The 17,420-nt window shown below is 46.4% G+C and overlaps 1 protein-coding gene across 1 annotated transcript in view; it reads left to right on the top strand.

The window, feature by feature from the left end:
* The first annotated feature begins 7,592 nt into the window (after positions 1–7,592).
* Positions 7,593–17,420, top strand: part of EIF3E (eukaryotic translation initiation factor 3 subunit E) — a 51,263-nt gene continuing 41,435 nt past the window's right edge. The window contains exons 1-2 of the mRNA XM_019551881.1: positions 7,593–7,705; positions 11,988–12,102. Of these exons, the coding sequence (XP_019407426.1) occupies positions 7,616–7,705; positions 11,988–12,102 (205 nt within the window). The 5' untranslated portion in view covers positions 7,593–7,615. The remainder of the gene's footprint in view (positions 7,706–11,987; positions 12,103–17,420) is intronic.

The following is a 17,420-nucleotide window of genomic DNA, read 5'->3' as shown; positions in this document are numbered from 1 at the left end:
ACATCCCAAAAGTTAGACACAGATCACTAATTCGTGTATCATGCACACAATGCCAAGTGTGTGTGTGTGTGTGTGTGTGTGTGTACACATATACACACACACACCACTCACACTAGCAACTCAGATACACGCATGTTCAAAATAACTAGTTTAGGTTCATACACACCTATCACCAGTTTAAGCGCATACATGCTACACACCCCAAATTTAGACAGAATCAGTTACCAGTTACCAACACCTGCACATTCAATACACATACGTGGATTACTAATTTATATACCACATACACACACACAATGATATCTATATATGTGTGTATATATACATATATGTGTGTGTGTGTGTGTGTGTGTGTGTGTGTGTGTGTATTTACTAATTTACACACATACCACCCACCTACACATACACACAGGTGAGTTCCTAAGTTGGGTGTTGTGATGTGTATGGATGTATGTGCTTGGGATACCTGAGGAAAGGTTAAGGTAAGAAAGTAGAAGTGTAGGGAGTTAAAGTTACTAGGACTGGAATTAGAACCGGTAGACTACAGGGGCCTGGGCTGAAGAACTGAGGCTCGGGGGTAACTTTAGGTTAATTAATCTAAATTGATTAAAAGACAATGCCCAAAGCCTGCAGAACAGGGAAGCATGCCAGTACTGAGTCTGGGACTGGAGCCAGAGCTACAGGGGAGCTGAAAAGGTAGATGGGGAGGGGGGAAAATGGGACTAAGAGAAAGTGTGGGTGCTAAAGAGGGGCTCTGGGTGTGGGGAGCCAGAGGATGGCTCCGGGGCAGCTAGAGAAGTTGCAGGGAGCTACAGCAGGTGCTGGGAGCTGGAGAAAACTGCAAGACAGCCATGAGGAGCTGGGAAGCTGCAGGGCAGTGGGGATGACTACAGAAGGTGCCGGGGAAGCCTGAAAACAGCAGAAAATCACAGGAAAAGCAGCAGGCGGCAGGACAGCAGGAAAGCAAAGAAAGGTAGTAGAAAGTCACAGGGAAAAGGCAGTAGTGGCAGGGGAGGCTGAGAGGTGGCAGAAAAGGGGAGATGGATTTGGGAGGACATCGGGAAACTAGCAGAGAGGATAGGGACTAGAGCTGAGAGAGAGAGAGAATGAGGCTAGAATTTAAGATAAGGAAGGGACTGGGATTTAGTAAAACATTACCCAACTCGGGGTTACAAATGACAGTGGTTTTATTGAACAGGGGAGATGGTGACACAATGCCAAATTGGTTCCCTTGCACCCACACGCACACACAATGGCAGCAGGGGTTAGAGAGGCTTGGTGCAGGGGCTGAAATCCACTGAAGTCCAGGAGGAGAGAGAGAGACAGAGAGGGAGAGTCCAAATTGTAGGAGGAGATATGCAGATAATATCTATCTATCCAGGCTGGAAAGGGGTCCTTGTCCAGTAGATATTGTCCAGAGGGGGGTTGCTGGCAGGCCCTCTGGGTGGATAGGTGGTGTGGCATGGTGCTGGTCCAGATGGAGAGGGCATTCCACTGGGTCTGTCTTCACTGCCCCTTTTTATAGGGGCAGACCTTGTGTGATCCTACTGACAGGAGGCATGCCCAGGCAAGGGTCTGCCCTGGCATACTGAGCATGTGTGCTCCATGCAGGGATGTGCAGTTTCGGGTGTTTGTAATGGTAAGAATTGCTGGTTCTGCAGGGTCTTTTGTCTTTCAAATGCTGGTCTTGTCTCTGTTGCTGGGTGAGGTCCGTGGTTCCTGGATGAATTAATGCAAGGTGAGGGCTTAGTCCTTACAGGCCATTCAGTAGAGGCCTGCTACTATTGTATTTCATTCATTCCCAATCACGCTTATTCACTGGGGAACCAATTTACATGGGAGGAATATGTGACTCACACAGTTGTGACACACAGGGGATGCCCGGGCAGAGGACACAAGATGGAGACTTGACATATAAAATGGAAACTTGACATGACTTTGCTTCACTTACAAACACAGGCCAAAACCATACAATATCCATATGAAAAAATAAAAATCAATATAAGAATGATAATAATACAATATACAACAGTAAAAATCAACACAAACCTAATAATAATACAATATAAAACAGTGGATACAAAACCAAAAACTTGCTATCAAAATAAAAATGTTTAAAGCTTATCCTACATCTTAGCTTACTTATACTTACCTATAGGGAATAGAGAGGGAGAGAAAAAGTCAGAAATTGTTGGGGAAGGAAAGTGAATGCAATAAAAAAAAAAAGAAAAACTGGGGGTTTTGCTACATCCCTTATACTATTCTATCATGAATCTCTCTGGGTCATCTACATGCAGCTATAGTAGTTTCTACTGGATGCAGCCCAGGCATTTCACTTTAAATCTTGAAATTAAAAATCATGTAATTCATAAGTTTATCTTATGCTGAATGTTTAGAAAAAATGATGCCTTCACCCGTCCTTTTTTCAGGTTAGCTGATTTTCAACAATGATGCTGGTGTCTCTCAATTTGATACCTGGTTAAATGTCACATATGTTAAGCACAGTGACCTGGTATTTTCATGCTATGAATCCTGACATTTTAGTTGTTCATCAGGTATGCCTTTCTAATATTTTTTAGAGGGTGGAAAACCATCCCTTTGCAAGAGCTTATTGTCTTGTCTTTTCTTTTGTTGCCTGGTACCCACGCAGCTGCAGAAATTAACTGGAAGTAATAAGGATCTGCATTTTATAAGGCAATCATCTAGTTTCCAAATGGATAAACTATAAGGTCAAATGCCAAGTAATTTATCATAATGAGAAAAAATTCAGGAAGATAGATACTCCTCCAATACATAAAACATTTTTATTATAAACATAACTTCCTTCCTTTCTTCTTGCTTCAGTACCTCCCTTTCTGAACTCTACGTCTGCTTTTCATTATTGTTATATTAATGTTTGGGAAGCTATTTATTGTGATATCCAAGTCCCTTTATAATGTTTACATTAAGTCATTAATGGACCCAGTAGATCCACTGTGCTCTCCTGCTGCAACAATCTTTTAATTTAGTCAGCCAGATACGAACATTTATAATTTAGAGACACTCCTTTACTTAGAAAACTACTGAAGTTGGAAATTGGGAAATAGTCCCTTAGTTATGCTAGTTAGTGAGAGAAAGAGACAAAGGCTCTGCAGAGGTTGCCTATTGCTCCACAATTAAAGTTTGTTGTTAGTTCTTTGAACCCAAAGATCACTACATATATTACATAATCTTTTAACTATTTGGGATAGCTTTGAAATAACTCTTTATAAATGAGGTTCAGGCAGAAGCACTTTTCCAGAAAAAGCAAGCTCCACAGTTATGGGCCTAACAAACAGAATGTTCTGACTTTTCAGCATCCAGGAGCATGGTATGTTTAGCATACCAAGCTGCAATCAAGCATAAGTTACCGTCATTTGGAGATAGTGGGGTAGGCATAAAAGTGACTTAGATCTAGTCCAAGTAGGACTTTTTAAGAAGTAAATGGTACCCTGAATTTCAGAAGCAGAGTGTGAGTATGCTGTGCTTATGTTGTTTCACTGCAACCAGGAGGACAGTCTAAATTAGATACCAAGTGGCTTTCACAGATTTTCCTCAATAGAGTCCAATACAACAGACCAGATAAATGGTCATAAGGATGTTGGGGATAATCAAGGAGGAATAAGTATGTTACAGGCAGTAGGAAAATTCCTTGATAAGTTGAAGGTGGAAAATATTGTTCTGATGGAGGATGTAACCTTCAAGGCTAGAAGCTGTAAGAACTGCAATAGTAAGTTTCTCAAGTTGTTGCCCATTGTAGAAATGACTGGGCAGACACCATGAATTGATGGATTATTTACAGAAGTCAATAGTTCCTCAAGGGTTTTTTTGTAGGTGATATCTTTTATTGGATTGACTTCATGATTTGGAAAGACTTAAGTAAGCTTTTGAATGTGAAACATTTTTGAAAATTTATCTAAGTCTGTCCCAACCATGAAGCTAGTCCAATAAAATATATCACCCACAAAAATCCTTGCTTCTTGCATAATTCATAATTCCTGGACCATCATGGCTACAATATCACACCTATAAACTCTCAAAGCTGTTGTCCCTGCCAGTTAGTATTGCTTCTCATGTTAGTTTTGATAGACAAGGATTTTTCTGTGATGTCTTCTTTTGGACTAGCTTTTTTTGGACCAACTGTATAGTTGGGAGAGCTGTTGGAGAAGATTTTGGGCACTTGGTGCTCTTCAGGTTAGTTTTAATGTGATTTTTATTCAGTTTCCAATTTCTGCCAGGCACCGGGCAGGACAGGCTATATAGTAGCATCTGGATCAGAATTGGAAGAGACGGCAAGCTTGGTGTTACCTATGTAGTGATATCACCACAGCTCATGTTGCCTCATAACAAGTAGGAATTAGTAATGTAGGATGCCAAAGTCATAATCACAAAGGAATGAGTGAAACTTCTCTAAGGTATGTCTATCCTACTGGATCATGCAAACATATTACAAAGTTGTTGAAAGTTGCTGATAGTCATGTTGCACTTTGCTGGATCTACTTACATTCCCTGGGTCACCTTCTTGAAATCAATCTGAAATCTATATTATTCCCCATCACCCCATAGACTTGGAGGATTAGGGGTAGAGTGATTTTGATTTCCCAGTGTCTCAATTTAGCAATGGGGGACAGCTCTCTGTCTGCTTCCCCTTGTATGTCTTCAGCAAAGGATCCCTGGGTTCTGCTTCATTGTTCTCTTACCCTCTTTCTGATTGGAGAGGCTGGGAATATAACGAACTGGGTACCCAAGAGCCATCAGCAGCAATAAGAATTCCTATGGTTATCTATAACTGAAAAGCTACACTGCACATTTGAATGCTACCGACTAGCACCTTATCCATTAACTATTAATACCTGCACAGATATCTGGAGAAATCCCTATTTCTAATGTATAACAGGGAAAAATTACATTAAAATCTAAAAACCTGCAACAAAAATAAAACTTCATTCATGTCACATCCATCATAACAACTTATTTTTCCCATCACTGGCATTAAAAGACTCCTTGATGGAACCCGTGACAGGCATGCTTACACCATGGGTCCCTCCATAAGTCAACTAAGGATGTCAGCAGCAAGACATGGAATTGAAACGGTCTTGCAGGTTTCAGGCCAGGACCTTTACCAATTAGCCATCCTTCTTTCCTAACATGACATTTCAGGTTTTCTGCATTACTTGGAGATGATGATACCTTAGTTTCATAGTTAGCAGGGTCGGAAGGGACCTGAGCAGATCATCAAGTCTGACCCCCTGCCATGGCAGGAAAGAGTACTGGGGTCAAACGGATCATGTGAGTGGCCCTCCTCTGGACCCTCTTCACGTTGTCCACATCCCTCTTGAAGTGCGGTGCCCAGAACTGGACGCAATACTCCAGCTGCGGCCTGACCAGTGCCGCATAGAGGGGGAGGATCACCTCCTTGGACCTGCTTGAGATGCATCTGTGGATGCATGACAAGGTGCAGTTGGCCTTCCTGACTGCATCTTCACACTGCCTGTCCTTATTCATCTTGGCATCAGCGATGACTCCAAGATCCTTTTCTGCCTCTGCACTGATAAGAAAAGAGACTCTCCAGCCAGTTGGTGACACATTTGACTGTGTAGGTGTTGACACCACAGTCCCCCAGTTTCTTAATGAGAATGGGGTGAGAGACAGTATCGAAGGCCTTCCGAAAGTCCAGAAAGATTACGTCCACTGCTACCCCTGCTTCTAAAGATTTGGTGACCTGGTCGTAGAAGGCCACCAGGTTGGTCTGACAGGATCTGCCTCTAATGAACCCGTGTTGGTTGCCCCTAAGCATAATCTCCCCTGCTGGCCTCTTGTGGACATGTGCCAGAATAATTCTCTCAAAAAGCTTACCCAGGATCGAGGTAAGACTAACTGGCCTGTAGTTTCCTGGGTCCTCCTTCCTCCCTTTTCTGAAGATAGGAACCACATTGGCCCTCTTCCAGTCCTCTGGCACCACACCAGAGCACCACGAGTGCTCATAAAGCCATGCCAGGGGTCCTGCAATGACCTCAGCTAATTCCCTCAGCACTCTGGGGTGGAAATTGTCTGGACCAGCTGATTTAAATACATCCAGTGCCTCCAGGAGTTCCCTGACTAGATCCTCCCTGACCCTTGGCCTAGGCGCGCCTCCCTTGGGGCCTGAGGAGGGCCCAGTGGGGGGGCTGATCTGGTCCCTGCTCAGGAAAATGGAGGCAAAGAAGTTGTTAAATAGGTTAGTTTTGTCATCTGGTGTGACGACCAAATTTCTTAGCATGTCTTGCAGGGTCCCCACTTTACCCGGTACCTTCCTTTTGTCCCCTGTGTATTTAAAAGAGGACTTCTTGTTGTCCTTGATCCAAGAAGCTAGTCCCAGTTCCATCTCCGCCTTGGCCTTCCTGACTACCCCCCTGCATCCCCGAGCAACCGCAGTATAAACCTGCCTGGTGATGGCCCCTCACTTCCATTGGGTGTGCGCCTCCCTTTTAGCTAGAAAACATTCCTGGATGCTTTTGGTGAGCCATGAGGGCTGTTGCGCCCTCCTGCCCCCTTTGATCCGTTTTGGGATTACCTCCCTTTGGGCTTGGAGGATCGTCTCCTTAAGGAGCGACCACTCTTCTTGGACACCTGGCTCCCCTCCCCTCCAGGACCTCCAGACTATTCTCCTTAGCTCATTGAAGTCCGCCCTCCTGAAGTCCAGGGCTGCTGCCTTGCTGCAGGCCTTTGCCACCTTGCACTGGATGGTGAATTCCAGCAGGCGATGATCACTGCTGCCCAGGTGGTCAAGCACCCGCAGCCCCCTCACCAGGTCATCACTTTTATCAGGAAGTCGAGAATTATGGGAAAGGCTATGACACAGCAGTTCAGCTCAAGTACAGAAGACTTGTGAATGTCATTATTTATTTTGTAACTTGCTTTAACTTGGACATTATTTTTTCTTAGATACTACTACGGGAACTCCATTCTCCCCACTCCCAGCCCCAGGCAGGACGGTCGGCTGCAGGGAGACTCCCCCAGTTGGCGGGAGTGGTCACAGGTGGGGCATGTGCCCCCGCCATCCCGACTAAGGTGGCACCAGTTGCCCGTGACCCCTTTTCTGGAGGCAAGGATGCTCCTGCCTAGCGTGGCCAGGTATTAAACATGAAATGATCCTATTTGCTGAAAAACTATCGTAGGCTGAAAAAAATAGGCAAGGAAGTAGGCAAAGAAGTCTTTTTTCACTTTATGTCGCTCACTACAAGTCGCCAGTGAATGCAGGACGCCTGAGTCAGCCAACCCGAAACATTTCACGCGGGATAATGACCGTAAGCTTGGCAACATTATTACCACCTGAGTCGCAGCGGAGAAGCGCGTACCGCCTCTCCCCCACCCGCGCCACGTGCGCGTCCCGCTCCAACCCCCGAGCACAGCACAGCAGAGCAAAGCAGAGCGGACGGAGGCTGAGGGCAATACAAGCCACACCCCTTTGCCCTCAGGCGCCCAGTTGCGCATGCTCACCTCTGGCCCCGCCCCCTAGCTAGCGCTGGACGCCCGTGTGCGCACGCGCACTCCTAACCCCTCCCTGACGGCGCGTCTTTACGTCACACGGCGGCAGTCTTGCCTTTTCCCTCGCAAGATGGCGGAATACGACCTGACCACCCGCATCGCGCACTTCTTGGACCGGCACCTGGTCTTCCCGCTGCTTGAGTTTCTGTCCGTTAAGGAGGTGAGATGGCGGCGTGGGAGTCTGGGGCCGGCCTGTCCCCCCGCACACGCGGCGCAGCCCGCGGGGCAGCCGGGAAAGGCAGCGAAGGCCGCAGGGCCTCGTGGGTATTGGGCCGGAGGGGGAGGGGTAATTCCCGCCCCTTCTTCCCCAAGCTGCTGCGGCCGTTTGTAATAAACCCGTAGCGCGGCTTCCACCCGCCGTTGGGAAGGTCGCGTCTTCCGCGGGCCCTGGCCTTCGTTTCCAGCTGCTCTGGGAGCCTGGCCCTGCCTCCCTTCCGCCGCGTGGCCCCGGGGGGGCCTGTCGCTCCTAGCAGGCCCCTCTAGAGATGCGGTGATTTGGGATACAGACTCCGTCGTGGGACTGTAGGGTGCCCTAGAATGTAGGGTGCTGCGTGGCTGTAAGCTGATGACTCTCAGGCCACAGGTGCTGGGGCACGCTGGCGTGCCAGTGCCTCTTTTTGGGGGGTGCCCTGAGGTGATAAGCAGATGAATAACAGGCTCACACTTGTCCTTGCCTGGATGATATCCTTGCCAGGACCCTTGGCAAGGAAGTGATGGGGGGTAATTGGTACATTTGTTTTTGCAGTTGGGTGGCAGTCAGTTCACAAGAGTTATGGAGGGACCTTGAGTACAAAAAGCTTGAGAGCCAGTTGCTGTTAGTAAAGCTACCGAACACCTGGTGACTGGACAATCAGCTCAGTTTAACTTCTTGTTGTGTTAAATTGTTGCTTTAAAGATTGCAAAGTTTACTGGTCTCCATACAACTTCCCTGGATGGTCTCATTGACTAGTCAACTCTTTTGAGCGTGTTATATTATTGGGCGGGTTTTAACCTACTCGTGCTAGTCCTTGAATGGTGGTTTCTTAACGTTTATGGAAGTCCTCATCTTCTATAGCCAAAAATGCCTTTACTTCCAAATTAAAATTAGTTCACAATTTTCCTTGTTGGACTCCTCAAAATGTTCAACTTTTTGGCCTGTTGGTACTTACTGAGGGCAAATTATCAGACCAGATATAATTTTAAAGGCTGTCTAGCCCAATGTTTTTTGTTAAACAGGCTTGTCATCATTTAACTGTACTGAGTACCACTTATAACATTACAACTTCAACAAGGAAGGTAATAAAGAGCTAAATTATGCACTGCCACTAGTGGTAAAATAGTTGAGGGGCTTTTTGGGAAGTGTAGGATAATGCACCTAGGGAAAAATAACCTCAGTTATATGTACACAATGCTGGTTTTTATACTAGTTGTGAGTTGGAAAAGAGAGATCCTTGTAGATAGTTCTCCAAAAACACTAGCTTAGTGTGTAGCAGTAACAAAAAGCCAAATAAAAGGGTAGACATTATTAAGGAAGGGATTTAAAAAAATGGAGAACACATTCACCACAGCACACTATTATACAAATCCACAGTGCACTCAGTTTTTGAATACTATACAGTTTTAGTCCTTGCATCTCAAAAAGGATGTAGTAGAATTAGTATAGTTACAAAGAAGAGCCACCAAAATGATCAGAAGTATGAAGCAGTTGCTTTACCAGGAGAGATCAAGAAGGCTAGGACTCTTCAGTTTGGAAAGGAAATGGGTGAGGAGGGGTATGGTAGAGATTAATAAAATCATGAAAGTGCTGGATCAAGTTAACAGGGAACTGTTGTTCACCAAGTCCCAGAATACTACAGCTAGGGGGCACCCACTGAAACTAGTAGAAGACAGGTTTAAAATTACCAAGAGAAAGTATTTCTTTACACAACAGGTAGTTAACTTCTGAAATTCATTGCTACAGGTGGTAGCGATAGATGGCATGATAAGAGAAGTGAGGGGGGGATTTGATAGCAGCCTTTAACTGCCTGAAGGGAGGTTTAAAAGAGGATGAAGCTAGGCTATTCTCAGTGGTGGCAGGTGACAGAACAAGGAGCAATGGTCTCAAGTTGCAGCAAGGGAGGTTTAGGCTGGATATTAAGAAAAACTTTCTCACAAGGAGGGTGGTGAATCACTGGAGAGAGGTGGTAGAATCTTCATCCTTGAAGGATTTTAAGACTGGGCTTGATGAAGCCCTGGCTGGAATAATCTAGTTGGGGGTGGTCCTGCTTTGAGCAGGGGGTTGGACTAGATGACCTCCTGAGGTCCCTTCCAATCCTAATTTTTCATGATTCTATGAAATGCATGGATGATAGGTCTAGTAATAGCTTTGAGCAGAAGAATTGGAGGTGTTTCCTTTGGGATCTTTAAATCAATAATGGTGTCAGAGAATGTAATAGATGTACAAATTATTGTACATCCGTCCAATTCAGTGTTCTCCCTCTAGCTTCCACTTTTGTCACTGTTGGAGATGGGCCTTTTTGTTATGCCCAGAGAAATGTTGGCCTAGGCCCACCAAGGGAACTATAAGCCTCCCTTAATCAGGGAACAGTTGATTACTTGGGACAACTAAAGAGAATATAGAGACATCAGTGTGGGTCAGGTTACTGGGGGACACCAAGTAAGCGTGCTGGCCAGCACCTACTGACCCTCAAGTCCAGGGAGCCAGTGGACTTTACCCAGTGAAACTGCCTGGAGACATGGATGGTAAGGCAATCCCAAAGTCACTTGGGTTCCCCCCAGCCAGAGACTCCTTCCTGATCTGTTACATGGCTAGCTTAGCTAGAGCCAGGAGCAGGTTGTTCAGGAGGTCCCGGGACTTGGTGGGGCCATGGATGGGGAGTACATAAAAGAAAAGTTTAGAGGTGCACTGATATATCAGTCCCATATTGGATTGACACCGGCAGTCAGACATCAGTCCCATATTGGATTAACACTGGCAGTCAGCTTTTTTTGGCTGATGTGGCCAATAATTCCACCTATAAATGCCCCATGCATGTACAGCCCCAGTGCAGCACACCCTGAGCATAGCCCTGGCCCTCCCCCCCCCACAAAAAAGCTCAGCGCTGTCTCCAGCCCCAACCCACAGCAGCAGCCTGTCCTCACCCTGTATGCAGAATGCCCTCCAACAGTGTGTGCAGTGACAGGAGTTGCCCCCTGGACAAGCCATTCATAGCTCTGTCCCCTGCTCTGCCCCAGCTATGTGGCACCTGCCCCAGCCCCACTCCCTCCCTCACCACGGGGAGAGCCTCGACCTGCCCCCCCCACCGCTCTTCCCACTACTCTCCTCGCCCTGTCCCCCACAGCAGACTTATCAGCTGGATGCCACTCTCCATATCAGATCAGATATGGCTCATTAAAAATCAGCCATTGGTATCAGCCCAAAAATTCTTTATCGGTGTATCCCTACAAAAGGTGCATAGATTCATAGAGTCAGAAGGGACCTCAGTAGGCCCTCTAGTCCAATCCCCTGCCCCTGGCAGGCAAGAAAAGAAACACCAACCCTGGGGTCATGTAATGCCAGCCAGATGCCTGTCCAGTCTCTTTCTGAAGACCTCCCAAGGATGGGGCGAGCACCACCTCCATTGGGAGCCCATTCCAGATTCTGGCAACCCTGCCTGTGAAGAACCTTTTCCTAATGTCCAGCCTAAACCTTCTCTCTAATAGCTTATGGCCATTGTTCCTTGTCGCTCCAGGGGGTGCTCTGGTGAACAGGTTGTTGTCTACTTTATGTTGCTCTCCCCTTATGAATTTGTACGCTGTCACAAGGTCCCCTCTCAGCCTTCTCTTGGAGAGGCTGAAGAGGTTAAGGTCCCTTAGCCTTTCCTCACAAGGCCTTCCCTGCAGGCCTGTAATCAGGCAAGTGGCTCTTCTTTGGACTGTCTTCAGGTTGTCCACATCCTGCTTGAACTGCAGTGTCCAGAACTGGACATAGTACTCCAGCTGCTGTCTGACCAGTTCCGCGTAGAGGGGGAGAATCACATCCCTGTACCTGTGGAGGGAGAAGTGCAACCAGAACCTCAGCAGGAGGTTCCAGAGGAGGTGGAAAACGGCTGTTACTTGGCGCATTCAAGGTTGGCCTGCACCACAGGCCCTCTCTGTTAGCAGAAAGGGCAGGTGTTGGGGGATGTCCATGAAACGTGCCAGATACATGCCCATGTTGATGGCTCTGTGTAGAAGCTACCAGCTGAGGTCCCCTGAGACTCGTGTGATCAGAGGTGGAATATAGGTTGGTACAGCAGAGACTAGATGTTGAGCTAGAGAAACTATTGGTTTGACTTGCTATGGCACTTCTCACGTTCATGACTTCAAATTTGGTTGTCTGTAACTTTATTAATAAATAAATAGAGGCCTCTTTAAAAAAATGACTCTTATATAAAGGATATTCCGTGTATCTTCATGAAATCTTTTAACTCTTCTTGCTTCAGATATACAATGAAAAAGAATTACTGCAAGGAAAATTGGACCTTCTTAGTGATACCAACATGGTGGATTTTGCTATGGATGTGTACAAAAACCTGTACTCGGATGAGATTCCTCATGGTAAGCTTTGTGTGCATTGGTATGTAGATTTCACAGCCGTGGTTAAAGCTGTTGCTTGAATGAATAAAAATTCATGTTTTTTCCCATATTGTTATAATGTATTTGCTCTTACGTTTAAAATTAAGACATTATTTCTGTAACACTAAAGCATTTGATTTGGCCATAATTTCATTTTGAAGAAGGCTGAGTAAATATGCACCTTATAGACTACATACAGTTTGTTCTGTTAGAGTGTAAGCTTTCATGAACTCAAGATGATTAGATGTTGTGACAGGACAAGCATAGGATCACTTTGTTTGCTACCTCCCTAGGTTCATAGATTCATAGATTCACAGACGTTAGGGTCGGAAGGGACCTCAATAGATCATCGAATCCAATCCCCTGCATAGGCAGAAAAGTGTGCTGGGTTCAGATGACCCCAGCCAGATGCCTTTATAACCTCCTCTTGAAGACCCCCAGGGTAGGGGAGAGCACCACCTCCCTTGGGAGCCCATTCCAGATTTTGGCCACTCTAACTGTGAAGAATTTCTTCCTAATGTCCAGTCTAAATCTGCTCTCTGCTAGCTTATGGCCATTATTTCTTGTAACTCCCAGGGGTGCCTTGGTGAGTAGAGCCTCACCAATTGCCTTCTGCGCTCCCATGATGAATTTATAGGCAGCCACAAAGTCACTTCTCCACCTTCTCTTGCGGAGGCTGAAGAGGTCCAGGTGCCCTAGTCTCTGAAGAGGTCCAGGTGCCCTAGTCTCTCCTTGTAGGGCTTGGCCTGCAAGCCCTTAACTGTACAAGCGACACTCTCCAGGTTACCTACCTCCCTCTTGAAGTGTGGTGCCCAAAACTGGACGCAGTATTCCAACTGTGGTCAGACCAGTGCCTGATAGAGGGGAAGTATCACCTCCTTGGTTCTGTTTGTCATGTATCTGCTGATGCATGATAAAGTGCAGTTAGCTTTGCTGATGACTTCGTCACACTGATGCTTCATGTTCATCTTGGAGCCCACTAGGACTCTGAGATCCCTTTCCTCTTCCATGCTGCAAGCAGGTCATTTTCTAGGCAGTAGGTGTGCTGGTCATTTTTCCTCCCTAGGTGCACCACTTTGCATTTCTCCTTGTTAAGTTGCATTCTATTGTTTTCTGCCCATTTGTCCAACCTGTCCATATCTGCCTGTAGTTGTTCCCTGCCCTCCAATCTGTCCCTTCTCCCCACAGTTTCATATCATCCGCAGACTTGGGCAGAGTATACTTCACTCCCTCATCCAAGTCACTGATGAAGACATTGACGAATATCAGTCCAAGGACCGAGCCCTGTGGGAGCCCACTGCCTGTGTCCTTCCAGGTCGGTACCAACCCGTCCACCACAGCTCTCTGGGTATGACCCACTAGCCAATTTGCTACCCGTTGGACTGTATAATCATCCAAGTCATAGCCTCTTAATTTGTTCACCAGTATGGGATGGGATTCTGTATTGAAGGCCTTCCTGAAGTCTAAGTAAACAATATCTACCCCTAGTCCTGCGTCCGGGTGTTTTGTAACCTGGTCATAAAAAGAAACTAGATTAGTCAGACATGATCTACCTGCTACGAACCCGTGCTGGTTTCCCCTCAGCATAATTTTTCCTGCTGGGCTCTCGCATATATGAGCCTTAATAATCTTTTCAAAGACTTTACCCAAGAGGGAGGTGAGATTGATTGGTCTGTAATTGCCTGGATCATCCTTCCTCCCCTTCTTGAAAATAGGGACCACACTGGCCCTTTTCTAGTTCTCCGGGACCTGGTTCCTGCGGCACGAGTGCTCAAATATTCTTGCAGTGGCTGTGAAATGACATCAGCCAGTGCCTTCAGTACCCTCGGATGGAGCTCATCTGGGCCTGCCAACTTAAACCGTGTCCTTCCAAGTGACTCTGCAACATCTCAGGGTCAGCGCTTGGTAGTCTGGCCCTCTGCTGTTGTCTTGCTATGATCCCATTGTGAGACTTGTTTTGCCCCTTGTTTAGGAACACTGAGACAAAGAACTCATTGAGGAGTTCAGCCTTGTGCCCCCTGTCTGTCACCATTTGCTTTTGCCCATTCAGTAGTGGTCCTATACCACCCTGGGCCTTCCTTTTACTCCCTATATATCTAAAAAACAATTTCTTATTGTCTTTTACTTGGGTTGCCATCCTCAGCTCCATGGTAGCTTTCGCTTTTCTAACTGCCTCCCTACACCTGCAAGCTGAGAAGGCATACTCCTCTTTAGTAATTTCTCCCTTTTTCCACTGCTTATATGCCCTGCTTTTTGCCCTTAGGCTGCTCTGGATTCCTCTGATTAGCCAAGAAAGCCTCTTGGCCCCTTTTCCCCTGCATCGGGATTGTCTCCCTCTGTTCCCAAAGGATCGCTTCCTTAAGGCACAGCCACCTTTCCTGGGCTCCCACTTCGCCAAATCTCTTACCCTGCAGTGCGTCATTAACTAAACGCATGAGCTTGCTGAAGTCAGCCTTCCTGAAGTCTAGCACTTCCACCCTACTAGTTACCTTTCCCACTCTATGCCTTATGGTAAATTCTGTTATTTGGTGGTCACTATCCCCGAGGTGACCACTGATCTGTAGGTCCCCTTCCGTGTCATCCCATTGCCCATACCAGGTCCAGTAAGGCATTCCCCCTAGTGGGACCATGTACCTCCTTATGGAAGCAAAAGTGGGGAGTGCGTCAGGTGGAGGTCCTGCACACAGGATAGGAACCTGCATGACCATTAGGAATTTACTGTCTGTGTCTCCCAGCAGATGTCAGGTAGATTAGGTCCCCCATGATTACCACTTCCCTAGTCTTTATGGTCTCCGAGAGCTACCTCAGGAGTTCCAAATCTAGTTCTTCCCCTTGGTGTGGGGGTCTGTAGCAGACCCCTATCACCAAATCCATTTCCCCTTGACCTCCATGTATCCTAACCCATAATCCTTCTACTTTCTCCCCCTCTAATTCTATTTTGATAAGGGTCGAAGTATAATGCTCCTTGACATAGAGCACAACCCCTCCCCTTTTCCTCCCTACTCTATTCTTTCTGTACAGCTTACAACCCTCAATGTGTACTGCCCATTCGTGGGTATAGTCCCACCAGGTTTCTGTTAACCCCACTAAGTTGTAAGTGTTTTCTGCAGGCAGGAGTGCTAGTTCATCCTGCTTGTTTCCCATGCTCCTAGCATTAGTGTATAGGCACTTGAGCCTTGTGACTGGCACCTTCATTGCCCCCCAACTCTGATGCCCAGTGGGCTGCTTATTGCTTACCTGCTGATTGCTTACCTGTGCTGTACTGCTGGACGTCCCATGGATTGCAGGTTCCTGATGTTCTCCTTCTTCTGCCTCCCCATCCCCCTTCTGAGCTAGTTTAAAGCCCGATGTAGGAGATCAGCCAACCTGTTGGAAAAAAGACTTTTACCTTTCACTGAGAGATGAAGTCCCTTGCATCCCAAAAGTCAGGAAGTGTGGGTCGTGGTCCAGGAAGCCAAAACCTGCACGATGGCACCAACTCCTGAGCCACAGGTTGACCTGTCCACCTTTTCCTCCCTTCTGCTTTCCCACCTTTTGTATTCAAGTCACTCACTCTACTCTATTCACTGCATCTGATGAAGTGAGCTTGAGTTTATGAAAGCTTATGTTATATAGTATAAACTCATGAATCCCGCATGCTTGGGACTAAGCACCTGCTGGAAAAGTGAAAATTCCGGATTTTTGAAACTAGACCGGCAGCCAGTCCTGGGGGGGAGCAGGGGGTAGCGGCAGCTGCTGTGTGCAAGCTTCCACCTCTGCTGCTGCCGCTCCAGGGCCAGCCACTGCTAATCCCCAGTGGAGTATAGTTTTTAAAAGCACCAGATTTTTGATGATTCCGGGTTTTTGATATCTGGATTTATGAGGTTATACTGTGTGTATGTATATATGTGTATATATATCATTTACTTTGTCTGTAATGTGCATATCTACCCTGCTTTCTGCCTAACTTGAGACTAACACAGCTAACTTCCCTGTCTCTGCTCATAATTTTCATATTGCGATTTTATTAATTAAATAACTATTCTTTGCATATATATTTGGACAGAGAAAGCATTTTTGGATGCTTAGTGGGTATTTTAAGCCTTCCTTTAAAGCATTTAACCTTATACAGACAGGGTTTTTCTAGTATCTTACTACTTTTACTGTCACTCCAGTTATGGTTCAGATTTTTTTTGTTTCCTGTATTGCTTATAAAACCCATAAAGAACTACAATGTCACTAATTCTAAGGAAAGAGGTGAGATGTCCTTTCACGTAGAGTCCCTGGGCTGCAAGTAGAATAACCAAGTGAATCTATTCTTTTTTAAGTATCTTTATGAAGCCTCCATTTCTGCATACCTCACTCCACGTTTCTGGGAAATTTTCCCAACAATTAATTTTAATTGGACCTTCTTTCTGAGTTCTGCTTGGATGTGATTCTCTTCATTTTTTCCCTCAAATCTGCTTCTTCCTATGTAGGTTTTTCCTTCTATCTTCAACTTTCCCCTGGAATTCCTCCTTTTTCTTTCTTCATTTCTGCTTCATCTACCTTGGGGACATTCAACTTCTTTTCTCTTCTCATTGTTGAATATTTTTCCCATTCTCATCAACTCCACCCCCACTTACTTTGGACATTTTCTGGAGAGAAGGTGTGACAGAAGGGGCAATTTCATTAGAGAGTTATGGAAGTAGGAGTGGGGAGAGTGTGGCATTGACACCTACACAGTCAGATGCGTCACTCACTGGCTGGAGGGTCGCACCCAGAGAGTGGTGGTGGACGGGTCTTATTCGACTTGGAAGGATGTGGGCAGTGGGGTTCCGCAGGGCTCGGTCTTCGGGCCTGCACTCTTCAACATCTTCATCAGCGAGTTGGACGAGGAGGTAAAAAGCACCCTGTTCAAATTCACAGGTGACACTAAGATGTGGGGGGAAGTGGGCATGCTAGAAGGGAGTAATAGGCCTGCAATCGGACCAAGACGGGTTACAGGGGTGGGCGGATGAGAACAGGATGGGATTCAACATTGACAAGTGCAAGGTACTGCACCTGGGGGGAAAGAACCAGAAGCATACTTACAGGCTGGGGAACTCCCTTCTCGTCATTACAGGGGCAGAAAAGGATCTTGAAGTCATTATTGATGCCAAAATGAACATGGGCCAACAGTGTGGGGACGTGGTCAGGAAGGCAAATTGTACCTTATCATGCATCCACAGATGCATCTCGAGCAGGTCCAAGGAGGTGATACTCCCCCTCTCTGCAACACTGGTCAGGCCACAGTTGGAGTACTGCCTCCAGTTCTGGGCGCAGCACTTCAGGAGGGATGT

The sequence above is a fragment of the Crocodylus porosus genome, unplaced genomic scaffold (assembly GCF_001723895.1).
Source record: "Crocodylus porosus isolate Cpor-Errol unplaced genomic scaffold, CroPor_comp1, whole genome shotgun sequence".
Classification (NCBI taxonomy): Eukaryota; Metazoa; Chordata; order Crocodylia; family Crocodylidae; genus Crocodylus; species Crocodylus porosus.
The sequence above is the reverse complement of the archived record's forward strand: the minus strand, read 5'-3'. Positions and strand labels throughout refer to the sequence as shown.